Genomic DNA, 17,238 nt, shown 5'->3' with positions numbered 1-17,238 from the left:
AATCTGCAGGGGAGAGTTTCACAGAAGTGGATGATGCTTGTGGTTGTGACCATTGATATGAGATCAGACCTTTCAAAACCACAATCACAGTAAAGCACAGAGCTATCTTAGGCCTAAGGTTTAAAATCATCTACTCTTTAAAATAAGGTGGTTTTGTCTGACTGTTCATCGAAAAATATTATAATAGAAAAACTGATGCATTCTTCATACTCTTGTTGCCTCTAAATAAAATATTCAGCGGAGTGATCAGCTTTTCTCTTCCCAGGTGGCAGTGATGTCGGTATGGTTATTCATTTATGAATTATGTCCAAAATCCTACAATGCACTTGTCAGTATTAGTATTACATAATTATGAAATAGTTATAAATGCACTGTTAATGTACTGTGTTTCGCCATATGGACATACAGTATGCACTTATAATATTTACAACAACRTGTCCATCTCTGTCCACTTTTCTAAACAGACTGCACACCAAACCACAATATATGAAACAAAGTTAATTTTTTATTTTACATATCTGTACATAAACATTTCTTCCCTCAAATAAAAATTCTCAATACAATAGGATGTAAATGATATTAACACATTTATTCATTTAAATTGACTCGTGTCAGAAAATCAACATTCACAAAATGTTGAAGACCGATCAGAGTGAATGTATTACCAAARGTTACAACTCCACTACAAGGCAGGCATGTTTCCTTTACACTCTTTTAGCACCTTCAAATAAACATTTCTCAGTTGAAAACTACCAATTGTGCAGAATAAAAAGAGGTTGACTTTGAAATACTTAAAAATTACCGTTCAACTTAAAATAGTCTGAAGTTAGTCTTCATAGTTTTATACAATGTTTCTTTTTTTCTCTTTTAACTGACTTTCTACTAATTTCTCACTATTATTATTATTTTTTCTCCACCATTTTGTATTGACAGTTATAATTTAGTGGTGGATGTAAAAAGTTAAAAATAAACAATAGCGAAGCAAGCCCGATCACTGCACAGGAAGCCGGGACAGTATCCATGACAACACACAATCAGTTTCCTCTTCTCCCAGGAAGCAGGACATTCTCTGTCTTTAGCGCTGGGACAACCACAGAAGCAAATGAAAGGGTGGCCTTCCTCTGGCTGCTGCCACCATGGGAGAGGGGCAGACAGAGGGGGAGAGCAGCGAGAGACGTGGGGCAGGGCACAGGGACCAAGATGGGGCAGGGGTGGAGTAAAGGGATGGGGTAGGGTCGAGGTGTCTCATTTGGATGGGGTCTTCTCAGCCATGTGTTTCTGCTGGCTCTCAGCATGCCTGAGTAAAAACAATATGATGATTAGATAAACTACTTTATTAGCTGCAGCAAATATATCACACTGTGGTTAACGTCTGTCCCAAAGACAGAGTTCCCCTAATCATTCCCTGGCCTGTTTGAGGTCCTTGTTCTTGCAGCTGTGTGTGTGCGTGTGTTTGTGTGTGCTTCTGTATGAAAATCATGCAAATGTATAACCTTTGCTAAACATCAGTCCCAAAGACAGAGTTTCCCCAATCATTCCTGGCCTGTTTGCGGTCATAGCCCCGGAGGCTGTGTGTGTGTGTGTCTCCGTGTGTGTGTGTGTTAGATAGCATCACCACCTGGTCAGGTCCTCTATGTCCACCAGCATGGCATCCTGCTCCATGTGCAGTTCATCCCTGATCAGCAGCAGCTGCACCAGCTCCTCATTCAGACCTGGAGAAGACAAACATCAGAACAACGTCAGAAAAACATTAGAGCAACAACACACCATTAGAACACTAACATACACCAGGCGCTGGATTCAATCCATATCGCAGAAGTATCGCGGAAGATCTGTGTTAAAAGGTCCTTTCCGATTGAGCCGACATTTGCAGCGGTTACAGTGAACGCAGTCTCCGCGAACGTGGGAATATTGCTTTTATATATAATTTCAATCGAGCTATAACACGGATCTTCCACGATACGGATTGAATCCAGCCCCAAGTCATACGATACACAGATTTCGATTGGAGCATTTCTTTTTAAACCATGCTACTAAAATACAAGATTCTATAGCAACATTTTTGTGGGGGATTTTTGGGCCTTCTTTGTAAAATGAGGTATTGTACGTGTTTCACCAGTATCATCACACGTGCATCCAACTTACATTGTCTGAAATGACTGTCAATACGAAAGATACCGTCCCTAACTAACAATGTGTGTATGTGCGTGAGTGTGCTTGTGGTCTTGTTCTTCTATCCTCGTGGGGACCTGAAATCCCCAAAAGTCCTCACAAGGATTGTAAAACAAGGAAAATTCTCACTCTTGGGGAAATGTCCCACGTCCCCACAAGGACAAAGGCTAATGGTTAGGGTTAGGTTTAGAGGTTAGACAAAAATAGGATTTTAAATGGAAATACATTTTAGGTCCCCACAAGAATAGAAAAACGTGTGTGTGTGTGTGTGTGTGACCTTATGACCTTCTTGATCCAAATCAGTCAGGTTTCAAGACTAGTCATTCAACTGAGACTGCTCTTCTCTGTGTCACGGAGGCGCTCCGCACTGCTAAAGCTAACTCTCTCTCCTCTGCTCTCATCCTTCTAGACCTATCGGCTGCCTTTGATACTGTGAACCATCAGATCCTCCTCTCCACCCTCTCCGAGCTGGGCATCTCCGGCGCGGCCCATGCTTGGATTGCGTCCTACCTGACAGGTCGCTCCTACCAGGTGGCGTGGCGAGAATCTGTCTCCGCACCACGTGCTCTCACCACTGGTGTCCCCCAGGGCTCTGTTCTAGGCCCTCTCCTATTCTCGCTATACACCAAGTCACTTGGCTCTGTCATATCCTCACATGGTCTCTCCTATCATTGCTATGCAGACGACACACAATTAATCTTCTCCTTTCCCCCCTCTGATAACCAGGTGGTGAATCGCATCTCTGCATGTCTGGCAGACATATCAGTGTGGATGACGGATCACCACCTCAAGCTGAACCTCGGCAAGACGGAGCTGCTCTTCCTCCCGGGGAAGGACTGCCCGTTCCATGATCTCGCCATCACGGTTGACAACTCCATTGTGTCCTCCTCCCAGAGTGCTAAGAACCTTGGCCCCTGTCTCTTATACACATCTAGATGTGTATAAGAGCGTGATCCTGGACAACACCCTGTCGTTCTCAACTAACATCAAGGCGGTGACCCGTTCCTGTAGGTTCATGCTCTACAACATTCGCAGAGTACGACCCTGCCTCACGCAGGAAGCGGCGCAGGTCCTAATCCAGGCACTTGTCATCTCCCGTCTGGATTACTGCAACTCGCTGTTGGCTGGGCTCCCTGCCTGTGCCATTAAACCCCTACAACTCATCCAGAACGCCGCAGCCCGTCTGGTGTTTAACTTTCCCAAGTTCTCTCACGTCACCCCGCTCCTCCGCTCTCTCCACTGGCTTCCAGTTGAAGCTCGCATCCGTTACAAGACCATGGTGCTTGCCTACGGAGACTGTCTCTTATACACATCTAGATGTGTATAAGAGACAGCCTCTGGCCTGCTCGCCTCCCTACCTCTGAGGAAGTACAGTTCCCGCTCAGCCCAGTCAAAACTGTTCGCTGCTCTGGCACCCCAATGGTGGAACAAACTCCCTCACGACGCCAGGTCAGCGGAGTCAATCACCACCTTCCGGAGACACCTGAAACCCCACCTCTTTAAGGAATACCTAGGATAGGATAAAGTAATCCTTCTAACCCCCCCCCCCCCCTTAAAAGAGTTAGATGCACTATTGTAAAGTGGTTGTTCCACTGGATATCATAAGGTGAATGCACCAATTTGTAAGTCGCTCTGGATAAGAGCGTCTGCTAAATGACTTAAATGTAAATGTAATGTAAATGTGTGTGTTTGGTACTCACTCTCTATCTGGGAGTGCAGATCGTTGACTATAACCTGTAGTTGTCCCAGGGTCATGTCTCTCAGGTCTGTAGGCTTCAGGCTCCTCTTCATCAGACACTCACTGATGTGGGGCATGTGGGGCAGCTAGAGAGAAACGCACACATCACCAGTTAGAAATACACACACATTTACAGAAACATACAGCACATCGGAAATGTACATGTACAAAATATGTACACTCACTGATATGGATTCTTGGGCACTACAGAACCCAACGACACTGCAGTATATTATTGGGTGTGAGTGTGTGTAGGCCTATGTGTGTTTGTGTGTGCAAGATGGTGCAGATGCTTGAGGAAAGGCGCCATTTCAGTTTAATCTGCATCTCATAAATATACCCAGCTGCTGAAAGCAGTCCCATGCTACAGGAGCTGCCCAGCTGGAGCACTAGACTGTAATACGATGCAAAGCCCAATCTCTCCAGCAGGGGTCAGCCTAGTGACTTGACTGTCACAGCAATATACAGTAGAGCAATGGTCCCTGAACTGACCCTAGTCATAGAGAGCTACWGGAAACAACTCTGTCTCCTTCCTCCTGGCCATAGCTGCGGGAAGTAGGGGTGCTGAAGGTGTTGTAGCACCCCCTGAAAAATCTGAATATACACTACCAGTCAAAAGTTTTAGAGCACCTACTCATTCAAGGGTTTTTCTTTATTTTACTGTTTTCTACATTGTATAATAATAGTGAAGACATCAAAACGATTAAATAATACATATGGAATCATGTAGTAACCAAAAAAGTGTTAAACAAATCAAAATATATTTGATATTTGATATTCTTCAAATAGCCACCCTTTGCCTTGATGACAGCTTTGCACACTCCTGGCATTCTCTCAACCAGCTTCATGAGGTAGTCACCTGGAATGCATTTCAATTAACAGGTGTGCCTTCTTAAAAGTTAATTTGTGGAATTTCTTTCCTTCTTAATGCATTTGAGCCAATCAGTTGTGTTGTGACAAGGTAGGGGAGTATACAGAAGAAAGCCCTATTTGGTAAAAGACCATARGACCATATTATCGCAAGAACAATTCAAATAAGCAAAGAGAAACAACAGTCCATCATTACTTTAAGACAGGAAGGTCAGCCAATACGGAAAATTTAAAAACTTTGAAGGTTTCTTCAAGGGCAGTCGCAAAAACCCTCAAGTGCTATGATGAAACTGGCTCTCATGAGGACTGCCACAGGAAAGGAAGACCCAGAGTTACCTCTGCTGCAGAGGATAAGTTCATTAGAGTACCAGCATCAGATATTGCAGCCCAAATTAATGCTTCATAGAGTTCAAGTAACAGACACATCTCAACATCAACTGTTCATAGGAGACTGTGTGAATCAGACCTTCATGGTGAAATTGCTGCAAAGTGGTTAGAGCGTTGGACTAGTAACCGAAAGTAACCGAAAGTTTGCAAGATCGAAACCCCGAGCTGACAAGGTAAAAATCTGTCATTCTGCCACTGAACAAGGCAGTTCCTAGGCTGTCATTGAAAATAAGAATTTGTTCTTAACTGACTTGCCTAGTTAAATAAAGGTAAAAAAAACACTACTAAAGGACACAAAGAAGAAGAAGAGACTTGCTTGGTTCAAMAAACACGAGCAATGGACATTAGACCGGTGGAAATTTGTCCTTTGGTCTGGAGTCAAATTTTAGATTTTAGATTCCAACTGCCGTGTCTTTGTGAGACGCAGAGTAGGTGAAAGGATGATATCTGCATGTGTTTTGCCCACCGTAAAGCATGTGGAGGAGGAGGTGTGACGGTGTGGGGGTGCTTTGCTGATGACACTGTCTGTAATTTATTTAGAATTCAAGGCACACTTAACCAGCATGGCTACCACAGCATTCTGCAGCGATACGCCATCCCATCTGGTTTGCACTATCATTTGTTTTTCAACAGGACAAAAATCGTAGCACCCCCACCCCCAAACTACTTCCCGCGGCTATGCTCCTGGCAGTAAGCAACACACTATACGCTCTTTCTTTGTCTTCCCTGAATTCTTTGACAGTTTGTTCTTGTCAAATCAACACACCGCCTTTCACTGCTGTCGTTTGTGTTTCCCTCAAGAGTTTCAGTTTCTCTTCCTCTCATCCACCTCTTTATCTCTCCCCTTCTCTCTCATTCTGTATGTCACTCACCACACCTTGTTGGGTTCAATAGGGGCAGGTTTGACATTAACCCTAGAGAGTAACCAAGGTGAATCATAAAGCATCATGTTCTTTCTTAGGCTCGCTGGGTATGAGAATTTCCCTCGATCCCTTATTCAATCTATTTCTATCATCTGTGTGCATCTCCTTTCTCTCTCTACTTAGCTTAGGAGAGAGAGAGAACGTGTCTAATGGTGAGAAAACATGTGCTCCTTCCATTGCCCCTTTGCTGTATGACTCGTGATTGTGCGTGATCGCTTAGCTGGTTCTTCTTGTCAGAGTTTCTCACTCCTCTTTCACTTTCACATTGGCACCCATGCAACTGCGCTACGTCCCATGTTTCCCCTCTGCCATGTGCCACTGTTTCAGTTCGGAGAGGGAGCACAGAAGTCAGTGACATGCAGAGAGAGGCGGAGGTGTGAGAAGAGAGAGAGAGAGTGAGAGATGCGGGGGGAGAGCCGGCCACCGCGAGTGGTAGTGTTTTGGTCACGATATGTGTTTGGGCTCATTGTGTTTGTCTGAGGCGGAGTTTCCTCCCTCAGTTATATTACTGGCTTGTGAGGTTAGTTGCAATACGAATAAGGACACCACCAACAACAATACTCAAGTATTTCATCATATCAGTATTCTCTTAGCATGCCATGAATGGGGAAAAACTAAAATAATGTAATTCTCTTGGTGGGAGTGTTGTGTAAATTCTTGTGTAAATTCTTTGGAAGGCCACATGGCTTTAGTGAATTAAAGCGTGGTATCTGGTGTAAAAAACAACCTCTCCTCACACACATTCCCCTCATTTCTCCTGTCATTAGTGACTTACGCAAGATCCCCTGGCACTCAACCCCACGGCCACTGGCTTAACAAATTGGCCAGGTGCCAGCCTGCACTCTGACTATGTATTTTTTGGTAGGGCTGAAATCAACTGGTAAAGGTTCACATTCTTGTATATTTCTATAACAAATGTATTGAGAACTTGTACCCAGGAATGAGCAGATAGGTGTGAGTCTGCCCACAGCATGGCGCTGCCCCTGCGTTCAGTACAGCAGAGTGTTAGCTTAGCGACAGGGCCTCATTTGCCCGTGTTCAGTACAGCAGAGTGTTTAGCTTTAGCGACAGGGCCTCTCTGCCCCTGTGTTCAGTACAGCAGAGTGTTAGCTTAGCGACAGGGCCTCATCTGCCCGTGTTCAGTACAGCAGTGTGTTAGCTTAGTGACAGGGCCTTATCTGCCCCTGTGTTCAGTACAGCAGTGCGTTAGCTTAGTGACCGGGCCTAATCTGCCCCTGTGTTCAGTACAGCAGAGTGTTAGCTTAGCGACAGGGCCTCATTTGCCCGTGTTCAGTACAGCAGAGTGTTAGCTTAGCGTCAGGGCCTCATCTGCCCGTGTTCAGTACAGCAGTGTGTTAGCTTAGAGACAGGGCCTCATCTGCCCCTGTGTTCAGTACAGCAGAGTGTTAGCTTAGCGACAGGGCCTCATCTGCCCGTGTTCAGTACAGCAGTGTGTTAGCTTAGTGACTGGGCCTAACTGCCCTGTGTTCATTACACCAGTGTGTTAGCTTAGCGACAGGGCCTCATCTGCCCCTGTGTTCAGTACAGCAGTGCGTTAGCTTAGTGACAGGGCCTCATCTGCCCGTGTTCAGTACAGCAGAGTGTTAGCTTAGCGACAGGGCCTTATCTGCCCCTGTGTTCAGTACAGCAGTGCGTTAGCTTAGTGACCGGGCCTAATCTGCCCCTGTGTTTCATTAACACCAGTTGTTAGCTTAGCGACAGGGCCTCATCTGCCCCTGTGTTCAGTACAGCAGTGCGTTAGCTTAGTGACAGGTCCTAATCTGCCCCTGTGTTCATTACACCAGTGTGTTAGCTTAGTGACAGGGCCTCAGATATGACACTCATCTCTTCTGACTGCTGGGCACGACTACATCCCCAAACACGTCACCCAGTCCATTCTGGGATATTAATAATAGATCGCCCCAACCCAAGCACCCCCTCTTTACTGAATAAGTAACGTCTTCTGCCCAGGTGGAGATATTGGTGTGTGTGTGTGTATCTGTGTGTGTGTATGTGGGACTTTGTGTGTGTGTGTGCTTGGGGGGGCACTGATGCAGATGAGAATGTTAAAATAATCATGGCTATGGTCGCCAAGTGGCAGAGAAGGCAGAGAAAGTCTACTATGTGACATCATCACAATGTTAAAGAAGACCAGTGTGGATGGTTTGCTCTGAAAAGACCAGGGGTTAGAAACACTGACTAGAGGCTGAGGTTACAGGCCCGTTGCCTAAAGCGACGGTACTGACCAGGTCTGCCACAGGGGACTTCTTGCGGTTCTGTTTTTCCACCTCCACCTGCATCTTGGCCATGGGTTTGGCCATCGCCAGGGCTAGCTTAGCCTCGGCCTGCAACTTCTTCTGTCTGCTCAGGAAGTCCATGTCCTCCAGAGACTCACTGTCTTCCTCCGTAGTGTCCCGGTCAGAGTAGGACGAACTCTGCTTCGACTGGGGGACGTGGAGAGAGTGGAGACAGAAGAATGGGAAATAAGGAAAAGTTAGTGGTTTATTCCCGTTGGGTCTTCGTTCTTCTTGTGTGGTCATTGATAGGTCATTCACTGAACACAGAGGTCAGTCAGACAGGGAAACAGCTCAGAGCTATACCAGATGGTTATAAATACTGGGATTATCTCCCCCTCTCTATTAACCGTGTCTGTGTCTGTCAGACAGCCCGTGGCCACTCACCCATGTCCTTCAGAGAGCGTGTTCATATTCAACCCTCATTTGCTGCTGGTGTATTGGTTAACGGGCCAGAAAACGTGAGCATGGCCATTCACTCTCCCCCACACGCTAACCCAGGGYTATCGCTCTGATTCATACCGAATCTGTCCCTGTCGTTGTCTCTCGCTCGCATTCTGTCACAGTCTTACTGAGTGTGCTATCTAGAGTACATGAGTCACACAGTAGATCCCTCTAAGAATTTATATTTCTCTCTCAATCTACCTTTCCCTCTCTCTCTCTTGCTCTGTCATTCTTCCACACAAGTCCTACTGAGAGCTATCTTTCTGACTCATATAGCAAACTCTGTGTGTGAATCCCGAATAGTGAGAGAAACATATTCACACAGAAATATGAACGTGTGTGTGGTCAGTGTGTACCATGGGGGACAGCGGTGTGTCCAGACTGGTCTCTGTCTTGCTGTCATCTGCATCGCTGTCCTTGTCGCTGCCGCTGTCGTTGACAAAACAGATCTGCAGGTTCATCCCACTCTGCAGCCTAGAGATAGAAGGAAAGAGGGAAGAGAGAGGGGGAGGAAGAGAGAGGGGGAGGAAGAGGAGGAAGAGAGAGGGGGAGAAAGAGGAGGGAGAGGATGCGTCATTACTATGGGCTAACGGAGGGGGGAAAGTTCTATGGGTTAAGGAAAGTTCGCTCAGCAATAATTGCTTGTAGGGTTTTATTGACCCAGATAAGATGCACCTAGGCACCGCTGGTGAGAAAGAAACTCAATAACAGTCCCATCTAGTTTTCCACTCAGGCCAAACCCTCCTCTAACTCTCCGCCGATGTCTCAGTGTGTCTGTGATAGAACTGTAATAGTGGCTAGCCTTCCATAGCATTAATAAGTATGTCTGTGTCTACTCTGTTCCTCCCTCTCTTGCTCTAACTTGGGTTCGATCCAATCAGCTAGACTACGACGGCTCTCTAGACCTCAGAAGACCTGAGTCCTGTAAGATCTGGATCAAACCACTCTGGATCAATAATCGGCTTCTTTCAAGCAGTAATTACAAACACATGTAGAGAAAACCTGATCGATTACACAGCCTGGACCCAATCGGTCCAGATTTAGTCAGACCAGAGTAATTGATTGGTAGTTTCAGAGGAAGGAGCATCAAAATTATCCTTGGAATTAGTTAAGCAGTTGATGGAAGTACCTAACTTATCCATCAGTGAGTGCACCCCATAAGAGCTGCTTTAGTGAGAATTCTGATATGCATATATCATAGTTTCAGATGAATGAACTGTGCGAGTGTCTTTGTGTGTATGACTGTATGTGTGTGTATCATGGAAGGCTGCTAACAGAAAGGTTGATGGTGTGTGTAGGAGTGCATTTTGGGAAGTGAAATCCACAGTGCCGGGATGCAGAGAAAGAGAGAGGAAATGTCCCTTACTCTCAACAGTGAACAGTGGTTTCAGAGGGAGAGAGCAGGAGTCTGTTTGTGTTGGGGAGATGGCCCTACAGAGTTCCAGGAGATAGACACTTTTACAGGCATTAACAAAAGGTCAAATCTGACTCTGTTAGAGTAATGTCCAGTAACCTGAAACTTCACTCTAGTGACAGTGCCCACACACATAAAGAGAGTGATGTCATTGCTTCTCAAGAACAGGGACTGGGACTGAGGGTGAAACTGATCTGTAGTCTGTAATCTGTGTGTTTTCATGTGTGTATGTTGTGTGTGTGGCTGTGTGTGTGTGGTGTGTGTGGGTAGGGCTGTGATGGTCATGGAATTTTGGATGAAGGTAATTGGCCAGCCAAATGACCGCGGTTACCATAATAAAAGTTTGAATGTCCCCAAAAATGAATTACGCATAATTTTCTCTTCTCCTCCACTCCTGACTGCAAGTGCTGTTATAGAAATAGAAAAATAGAACGGCCATCCCCATTCAAGGCAATGACAGCATAATGGATTTTTAAAAACCGTATATTAACTAGGCAAGTCCAGTTCAAGGAACAAAATTCCTTATTTACAAATAGACGCCTAACCCAGCCAAACATGGACAATGCCGCCCAATTTGTGCGATTGGACTTTCCCAATCCACAGCGCGGAGTGATACCAGCCTGGAATTCGAAATCCAGGGACGGTAGTGAACATTCTCCTTGCACTGAGATGCAGTTGCCCTAGACCCGCTGCCGACCACTTGGGACTGCGCCACCTAATGGCCGACTTGCCGAGTGTAACCATAGGAGCAAAGCAGGAAGTAAATAGTAAAATATGTGCTGTGATTTGTTGATTCAACTCAACTGACATTACAAAAAAACATTCATTAATGAGCCCATCAGATTAGCATCATTTGAAGGAACAACATTCTACATTGAAATATTGGCATCACAATACAGGCAGCCATTGCGAAGTGGTAACCCATGAGTTTACCAGTCAAGGTGAGAGCTTCCCAAGCCGGTCTATCATGTCTAATTCTACTGTGTGCTGCCTTGTCATTGTGGGGCGCATGATAGTCAACCCGGAGACTAAATTTGCTTGTTTTCAGCAAGAGTTAACAAAAGTTCATACACGAATTCTGTAAGAGTCCTTGTACGGCTGCAAACTATTCCAACCCGCACTGAACGCCCGGCCCGCCCCATCTTCAGTCAGCGTGTGTACTTGGTTGAGCGTTGTAGGGCATTGAATGGTACAGCATGATGATAATTGTCTTACCCGTTGAAGGACAGAACTGGCGCATGCCACTCTTGCTGCAGCTGAGTATACGATACCCCGACCCATCGTCAAAGAAACTACCCAGGGCCAGCTTCTGCCGGATGGACTCCCTCTCATTCTTTTGGGCCTGGAGGGGAGAGGAGAGGGTTAAGGAGGCTAATAATAGGACTGAAGACTTCTCCATGAGTTTAGCAGTAACCATGTTGTGAGGAGGGGAACTGACAAAGACTGTGAAACATGTGGACAGCTCGAGACACCAATAATATTAAACTATTCACCACTAGGTGGAGCAGATGTATGAGAGAAAGAGAGTCCAACACATTTTCACTGGTCACTCTCTCCACTCATGCAGTCAAACACACACATTCCTAAACCACTGAGCATCCCTGTCTAATAGCACTATAAGCATGCCTGCCTTCTTGGCCTGTTTTCCAGTAGGAATTCCCACTTCTGACCCAGACAGCCTTGGCAGCGCTTAACACACTCACACCCAGAGGAACACTCATATGTGCTAATGGCACCACAGGAGGCTGGTGAGGGGAGGACGGCTCATATGGCTTGAATGGAGTGAATAGATTGGTGTCAAACACATGGAAACCTTGTGAATGTCACCGTGCACAAGCATGAGAAGAAGTGTGTAGAGACAGGCTTTCTCTCACACTCCCTGGGCTGGGTTATCAGCCACAGTAACCAGGCCTATCAGTAGACAGAGAACACAGTGTGAGAGTTTAGACTGTTCAAGGCCGCTACAGGACTGTTTGACTGTTGTTGTTACAGGTGGTGCTGGGAAGTCAAATGGGTACCAGAGTCAGATACAGCGCAGTGTATGTTTTGGTGCCGGGGGGTTGGGAGTCCTCCAGAACGAGGAGTGTTTGGGGGGAAATATTGACCCTCTCTAAAGGCCCAGACGGAGGAAGAAAAAACCCTTTCAGTGCTCACACACATACACACACACAAAGAGCAGGCCTTTCAGACAACAGGAGAGGCGAGAGGCGAGAGGTTTAGAGAAAGAGAGGGGAAAGCCTTTAGAGAAGGCTTTGGAGGAGAGGGGAATAAGAGCAAAGGAGAAGATGGCAGAAGCCTTGAGTGTTATCCCTCTCCTTTAACTCTGTCCTGTGTGTGTGTGTGTGTGTGTGTGTGTGTGTGTGTGTGTGGTGTGTGTGTGTGTGTGGTGTGTGTGTGTGTGTGTGTGTGTGTGTGTGTGTGTGTGTGTGTGTGACTGAGTTGAGAGAAAGAGAGTGTGACGAGGGGTACTGAGTGAGGCAAGATGATGATATTTAACAGCATCACTTTACCACTCCTCAGACGCTAACAATCACACACACACACACACACACACACACACACACACACACACACACACACACACACACACACCACACACAACACACACACACAACACACACACACACACACACACACACACACACAACACACACACACACACACACACACACACACACAAACCACTTCTAACTCCCTGTACACTACACAGTGTCATGTTATAACACCGAGTGTCTGCGGTTCCCTATCTGCCCAGCAGGTGTCAGTGCTGAGTAGTGGCGCTCCTGAGTTGTTGCTGTAATAACCATAATAACAGACAAGGACACTTGTGTCACAACAGAGAGGTGTTAGTGACAGTAGCCATTGTTATGTTAGCCTCATGGGTGGTGGGGGTACTTATGTTAGGTGGTAGGTGGTCTTTGTATTGGAATGTCAGGTTGTAATGTTTGGGGTGAAGTGGCAGTGTGGGTGTGTGAGTGTGTTGTGTTCGCATTCCTACATTCATCACCATTCTTATTGGGTGTATCATTGTAAACAGACCCAAATTGCTTCTAAAACGCCCCTAAAGGCTTCTGCATACTAAGTTGGGTTGGCTCCTAGCAGAACTCGGCTAGGCGAAGTGAACATCTGTGCCTCACATACTCCCTTAGAAGACCTTCCTTTGAAAAATTAGAAAAAAGAGGCAATAGTACTGTTTGTCCCTCTTGAGACGTGGTAGCCAGTATATACACTTCCTCAAGATAGTCAGAATTAATCGAAGAGAACTCATGAAATCTGTCATTCATTTTGACGTACATGCCGAGGAGGTATTAGTCGTGCTATTTGACATCTAACTAAGATGTTTGAGGCAGTATTTCTCAAGTGAAAAAATGTTCATGAAAACGAGTCGTCTCGTTCAATGCTGTCTTAGTGCTCATTTGAAGGAACATTCTCCATTATGATGGAAACTATTGCACTTAATTGAAGAATCCCTACTGCCGAAAAAACAATTGCCGAATATCAAAACTAACAAAAACGTCACAATATACGTCATAATATATGCACAAACTTTTTTCAGATGGGAAGCATGCGGACGCTTTTAGGCAGAACCTAACACAACCATAATCCTCTACCTAACACATCTACCATAGTAGAACCCCTCTATATTTCACACCTGCCTTCCAACAGGACTACCTTCCTTCACGTTAAGCCCCCTAACTAACTGGCTAACTTAYGAAAGGGCTGCTGGTTGGAGGCGTGAGAGAGAACGGGTTAGGATTTCGTCGTGGGCAGCATCATAAACCCCTCGAAGAGGTGGTCAGTACGCCGCATAGACGTCTGTGACTGTGGGGGATAGCAAATGGACCCATTTCTCTCACTTTAACTTCTCTCCTTTCCTCGCCACAATAGTCATGCCATTCATTTAAGATTTGTCACAGAGCTTTCCTCTCCTTCTCCTCCCAACAAACATTCCCTGTGTTATCACCACAATTCCTTGTGCGCCAAGCCTCCGCTCCACAGTGTTTGACGTTGTGTGTGTGTAGGTGTATGTATCAGAGAGTCATATGCGCCCCCAGTCAACAAAGTTCTGATAAATGACTTCATTTCCTGGTCCTGTGAAATGTGCTGCAGCTCCTAAATTAGATGTTGAGAAACGCCACTGTGCTAAATTGTGTTTTTCCTCAAATTTCAGAAGCAATTTTCTCTTGTGAAAACCCTCATTGATAAGACATGTCCTTCTCCTCCCCTGCTCTCCCCTCCGTCTCTACCATCCTCTCCTTCTCCTCCCCTGCTCTCCCCTCCGTCTCTACCATCCTCTCCTTCTCCTCCCCTGCTCTCCCCTCTGTCTCTACCATCCTCTCCTGTCCCTCTTTCCTCCTTTCCGTCGTTCTTCCGCCACAGCGCTCCCTCACTCTGAACAATGGAGGCCTTTCATTGGAGGAGAGGAGGGTTTGCCATTGACCTCGCACCATGGTCTGAGGAACTGCCTGTTCACCCACACAGGCCAGATCCCGTGAGCACGAGGGTGTGAGGGAGCGCGTGTGCGTGTGAGTGTCGGACAGAAAAGAAACAAAAACTGCAAAAATACAGCGAGAATATGGAAACGCTTAAAAAGAAAGTTGTTGGTGTGAGTGAAAGAGAAAGAGACAAAGTGAGTGTATGTGTGAGAGAAAGATTACGACAGCTTGTGTGTAATGCAGTTTCAATCTGTGTGGTAGTGTTATTGGGTCAGCAAAGAGGACGGACTCACTATGATGAGTTTCCCAGGCGTGAGCGCTGACCTCACACATAAACACACAAGTCAGTATGTCCACTGTGAATGTGTGTGAGTGTGTTCTTAAACTTTATGGTGCTTAGTTACTTGAAAACACTATTTTGCAGGGCAAAGATCTTAGGGAAACCATCGTTTTTTTTATCAGCCTTCATCTCAAGTTGTTGTCCTATGGACTGACAAGAGACCTTGAGTATCTACAGTTTCCCCATAAATAACGCTTCAGATATTTTATGTCAAAACAGTGTGTGCGTGTATGTGCATGTGTGTGTGTGTGTTTTTGCACCCTCTCCGTGTCTGCTATCTGAGGCGTGAGACCTGCTGGTTTATGCAGCGGTGCATTCCTCTCCTGATAAGGGACTTGACCTCAGAACCTTGGTACAGTTCAAACACAGGTCACAGTCAGGCTGGCCCTGTTACTCTGAACAGACCGCAGCAGGAGTTCGGCAGGAGAGAGGGAGGAGGAGCGAGAGAAGGTGAGAGAGATGAGTGGAGGGGTGTTGAAGGGGCTGTTTGGTAGAGTGGATTTGGCCAGGACAATAACCCTGAGAGTCACATGTGAGCTGGTGTGTGTGTGCGTGTTTGACCTGAGAATACAATGAGAGCACGCCTCAACACGAAGCTACAGGAATCTGAGAGCAAAGACTTAAAAGGGCAACACTGCCTCCTCAGAGAGACTGGCAGCATGACCAAGAAYGAACCCATAGTGAGTTAGAGAGTTCTGCAGTATGAGATCCAATACCACTATCACAGCATTACATCACATACTAAGACCACATTACACCCCACATAACCTACGCATTACATTGTCTCCACTACGTCCTCATTATGTCATCCACAATCCTCACATTACGTCCCACACCAACACCATATCAGTGTCCCAGCACACTGGTGCCTTGCACACAGAGCCATTGACTGTAGAGTTTGTGTGTGGAGGGGGTCACACCAAATCTACAAGTCAAACTCACAAACACAGGAAGGAAACCGTTTCCGTTAGCAACATGTTCCACCCTTGACATTATCCTGAGGAAAGAGACCCTTCTGTTCACTGTTTATAACAGTGCCAATACACTGGTAAAACATGCAGTACCTAAATACCAGAACGATAGATAACCAGAAGCAACATTACTTCCATGTCCTTTACCTCTTTGAGTTTGTAGTCATCAGTGAGGTAGAGGGCAGAGGCTGGACAGATGACATCATCCATTCCAGCACAGTCTGTGTTATCCAGCGCTTCCTTCATCTTTCCCTCCCTCCCTCTGTCTCTCTCACTCTCCTCTCTCTCTCCCCCCCTCTACCACACACCCAGTTAGTGGGTCAGTATGAGCCGGTTCACATGAAACCTAGCCTCACTCAGAACCAAAGCTAACCCTGCCACACAGAGAGGAGAGAACAGTTATCACAGCTATGCTTCTCTCGCTCTCTCTCTCTCTCTCTCTCTCTCTCTCTCTCTCTCTCTCTCTCTCTCTCTCTCTCTCTCTCAATCTACCTCTTCTCGTAAATTTATAAAAAGCTAATTAATGTTGCGTTCCACCTTGAAGATATTTGTCAGGTTAAAAACCCATATATAACACTAGCTGAATGTCATTCTTCAATTTGTTACAATTTCAATCTCATCTCTCCACAGTGTGTAATGCTTCATCTTACTGAGACTCACACATCTGCAGAGCAGACTAGACTACCTTCAATTTACTCACTCAGAGTATCAGGACAACAGCAGGATAACTACTAAAACTAGCAGGAACACTAGAAAAACATGACAAGTGCCATAGAATGACGATAGAAAAGGCTGGAGGAAAAAAGAGAGGTGATGAGAAAGGGAGCGAGGAGGATGAATATAAATTGATACTGATGGATATGAGTCACAAAAATCTCATCTGCTGCACACACACCACACACACACACACACCACACAAACACCACACACACACAACACACACACACACACACACACACACACACACCACACACCACACACACACACACCACACACACACACACACACACACACACACACACACACACACACACACACACACACACACACACACACACAACACACACAACACACACACACACACACACAAATAGGGGACAATAAGGATTCAAAATTGCAACATGAAAACATTTGAATTCCCTTTGAAGAACTGTGTGATGTACACCAGTGGAATAATGTATCAGCATGATAGCATGCATTATCACACACACACACACACACACACACACACACACACACACCACACACT

At 45.9% G+C, this 17,238-nt stretch overlaps 1 protein-coding gene across 1 annotated transcript in view; it reads right to left on the bottom strand.

Annotated features, from left to right (window-relative positions):
- Positions 1-485: 485 nt before the first annotated feature.
- The window catches only part of schip1 (schwannomin interacting protein 1), a 64,740-nt gene continuing 47,987 nt past the window's right edge, over positions 486-17,238 (bottom strand). Inside the window, exons 4-10 of the mRNA XM_070434099.1 lie at positions 11,479-11,584; positions 11,264-11,279; positions 9,185-9,302; positions 8,337-8,534; positions 3,873-3,996; positions 1,619-1,712; positions 486-1,297 (exon numbers count right to left, since the gene is read on the bottom strand). Of these exons, the coding sequence (XP_070290200.1) occupies positions 1,246-1,297; positions 1,619-1,712; positions 3,873-3,996; positions 8,337-8,534; positions 9,185-9,302; positions 11,264-11,279; positions 11,479-11,584 (708 nt within the window). The 3' untranslated portion in view covers positions 486-1,245. The remainder of the gene's footprint in view (positions 1,298-1,618; positions 1,713-3,872; positions 3,997-8,336; positions 8,535-9,184; positions 9,303-11,263; positions 11,280-11,478; positions 11,585-17,238) is intronic.

This window comes from Salvelinus sp. IW2-2015, linkage group LG22 (assembly GCF_002910315.2).
Source record: "Salvelinus sp. IW2-2015 linkage group LG22, ASM291031v2, whole genome shotgun sequence".
NCBI lineage: Eukaryota > Metazoa > Chordata > Actinopteri > Salmoniformes > Salmonidae > Salvelinus > Salvelinus sp. IW2-2015.
Note: the sequence above shows the minus strand (reverse complement) of the source record. Positions and strands in the feature narration are given on the sequence as shown.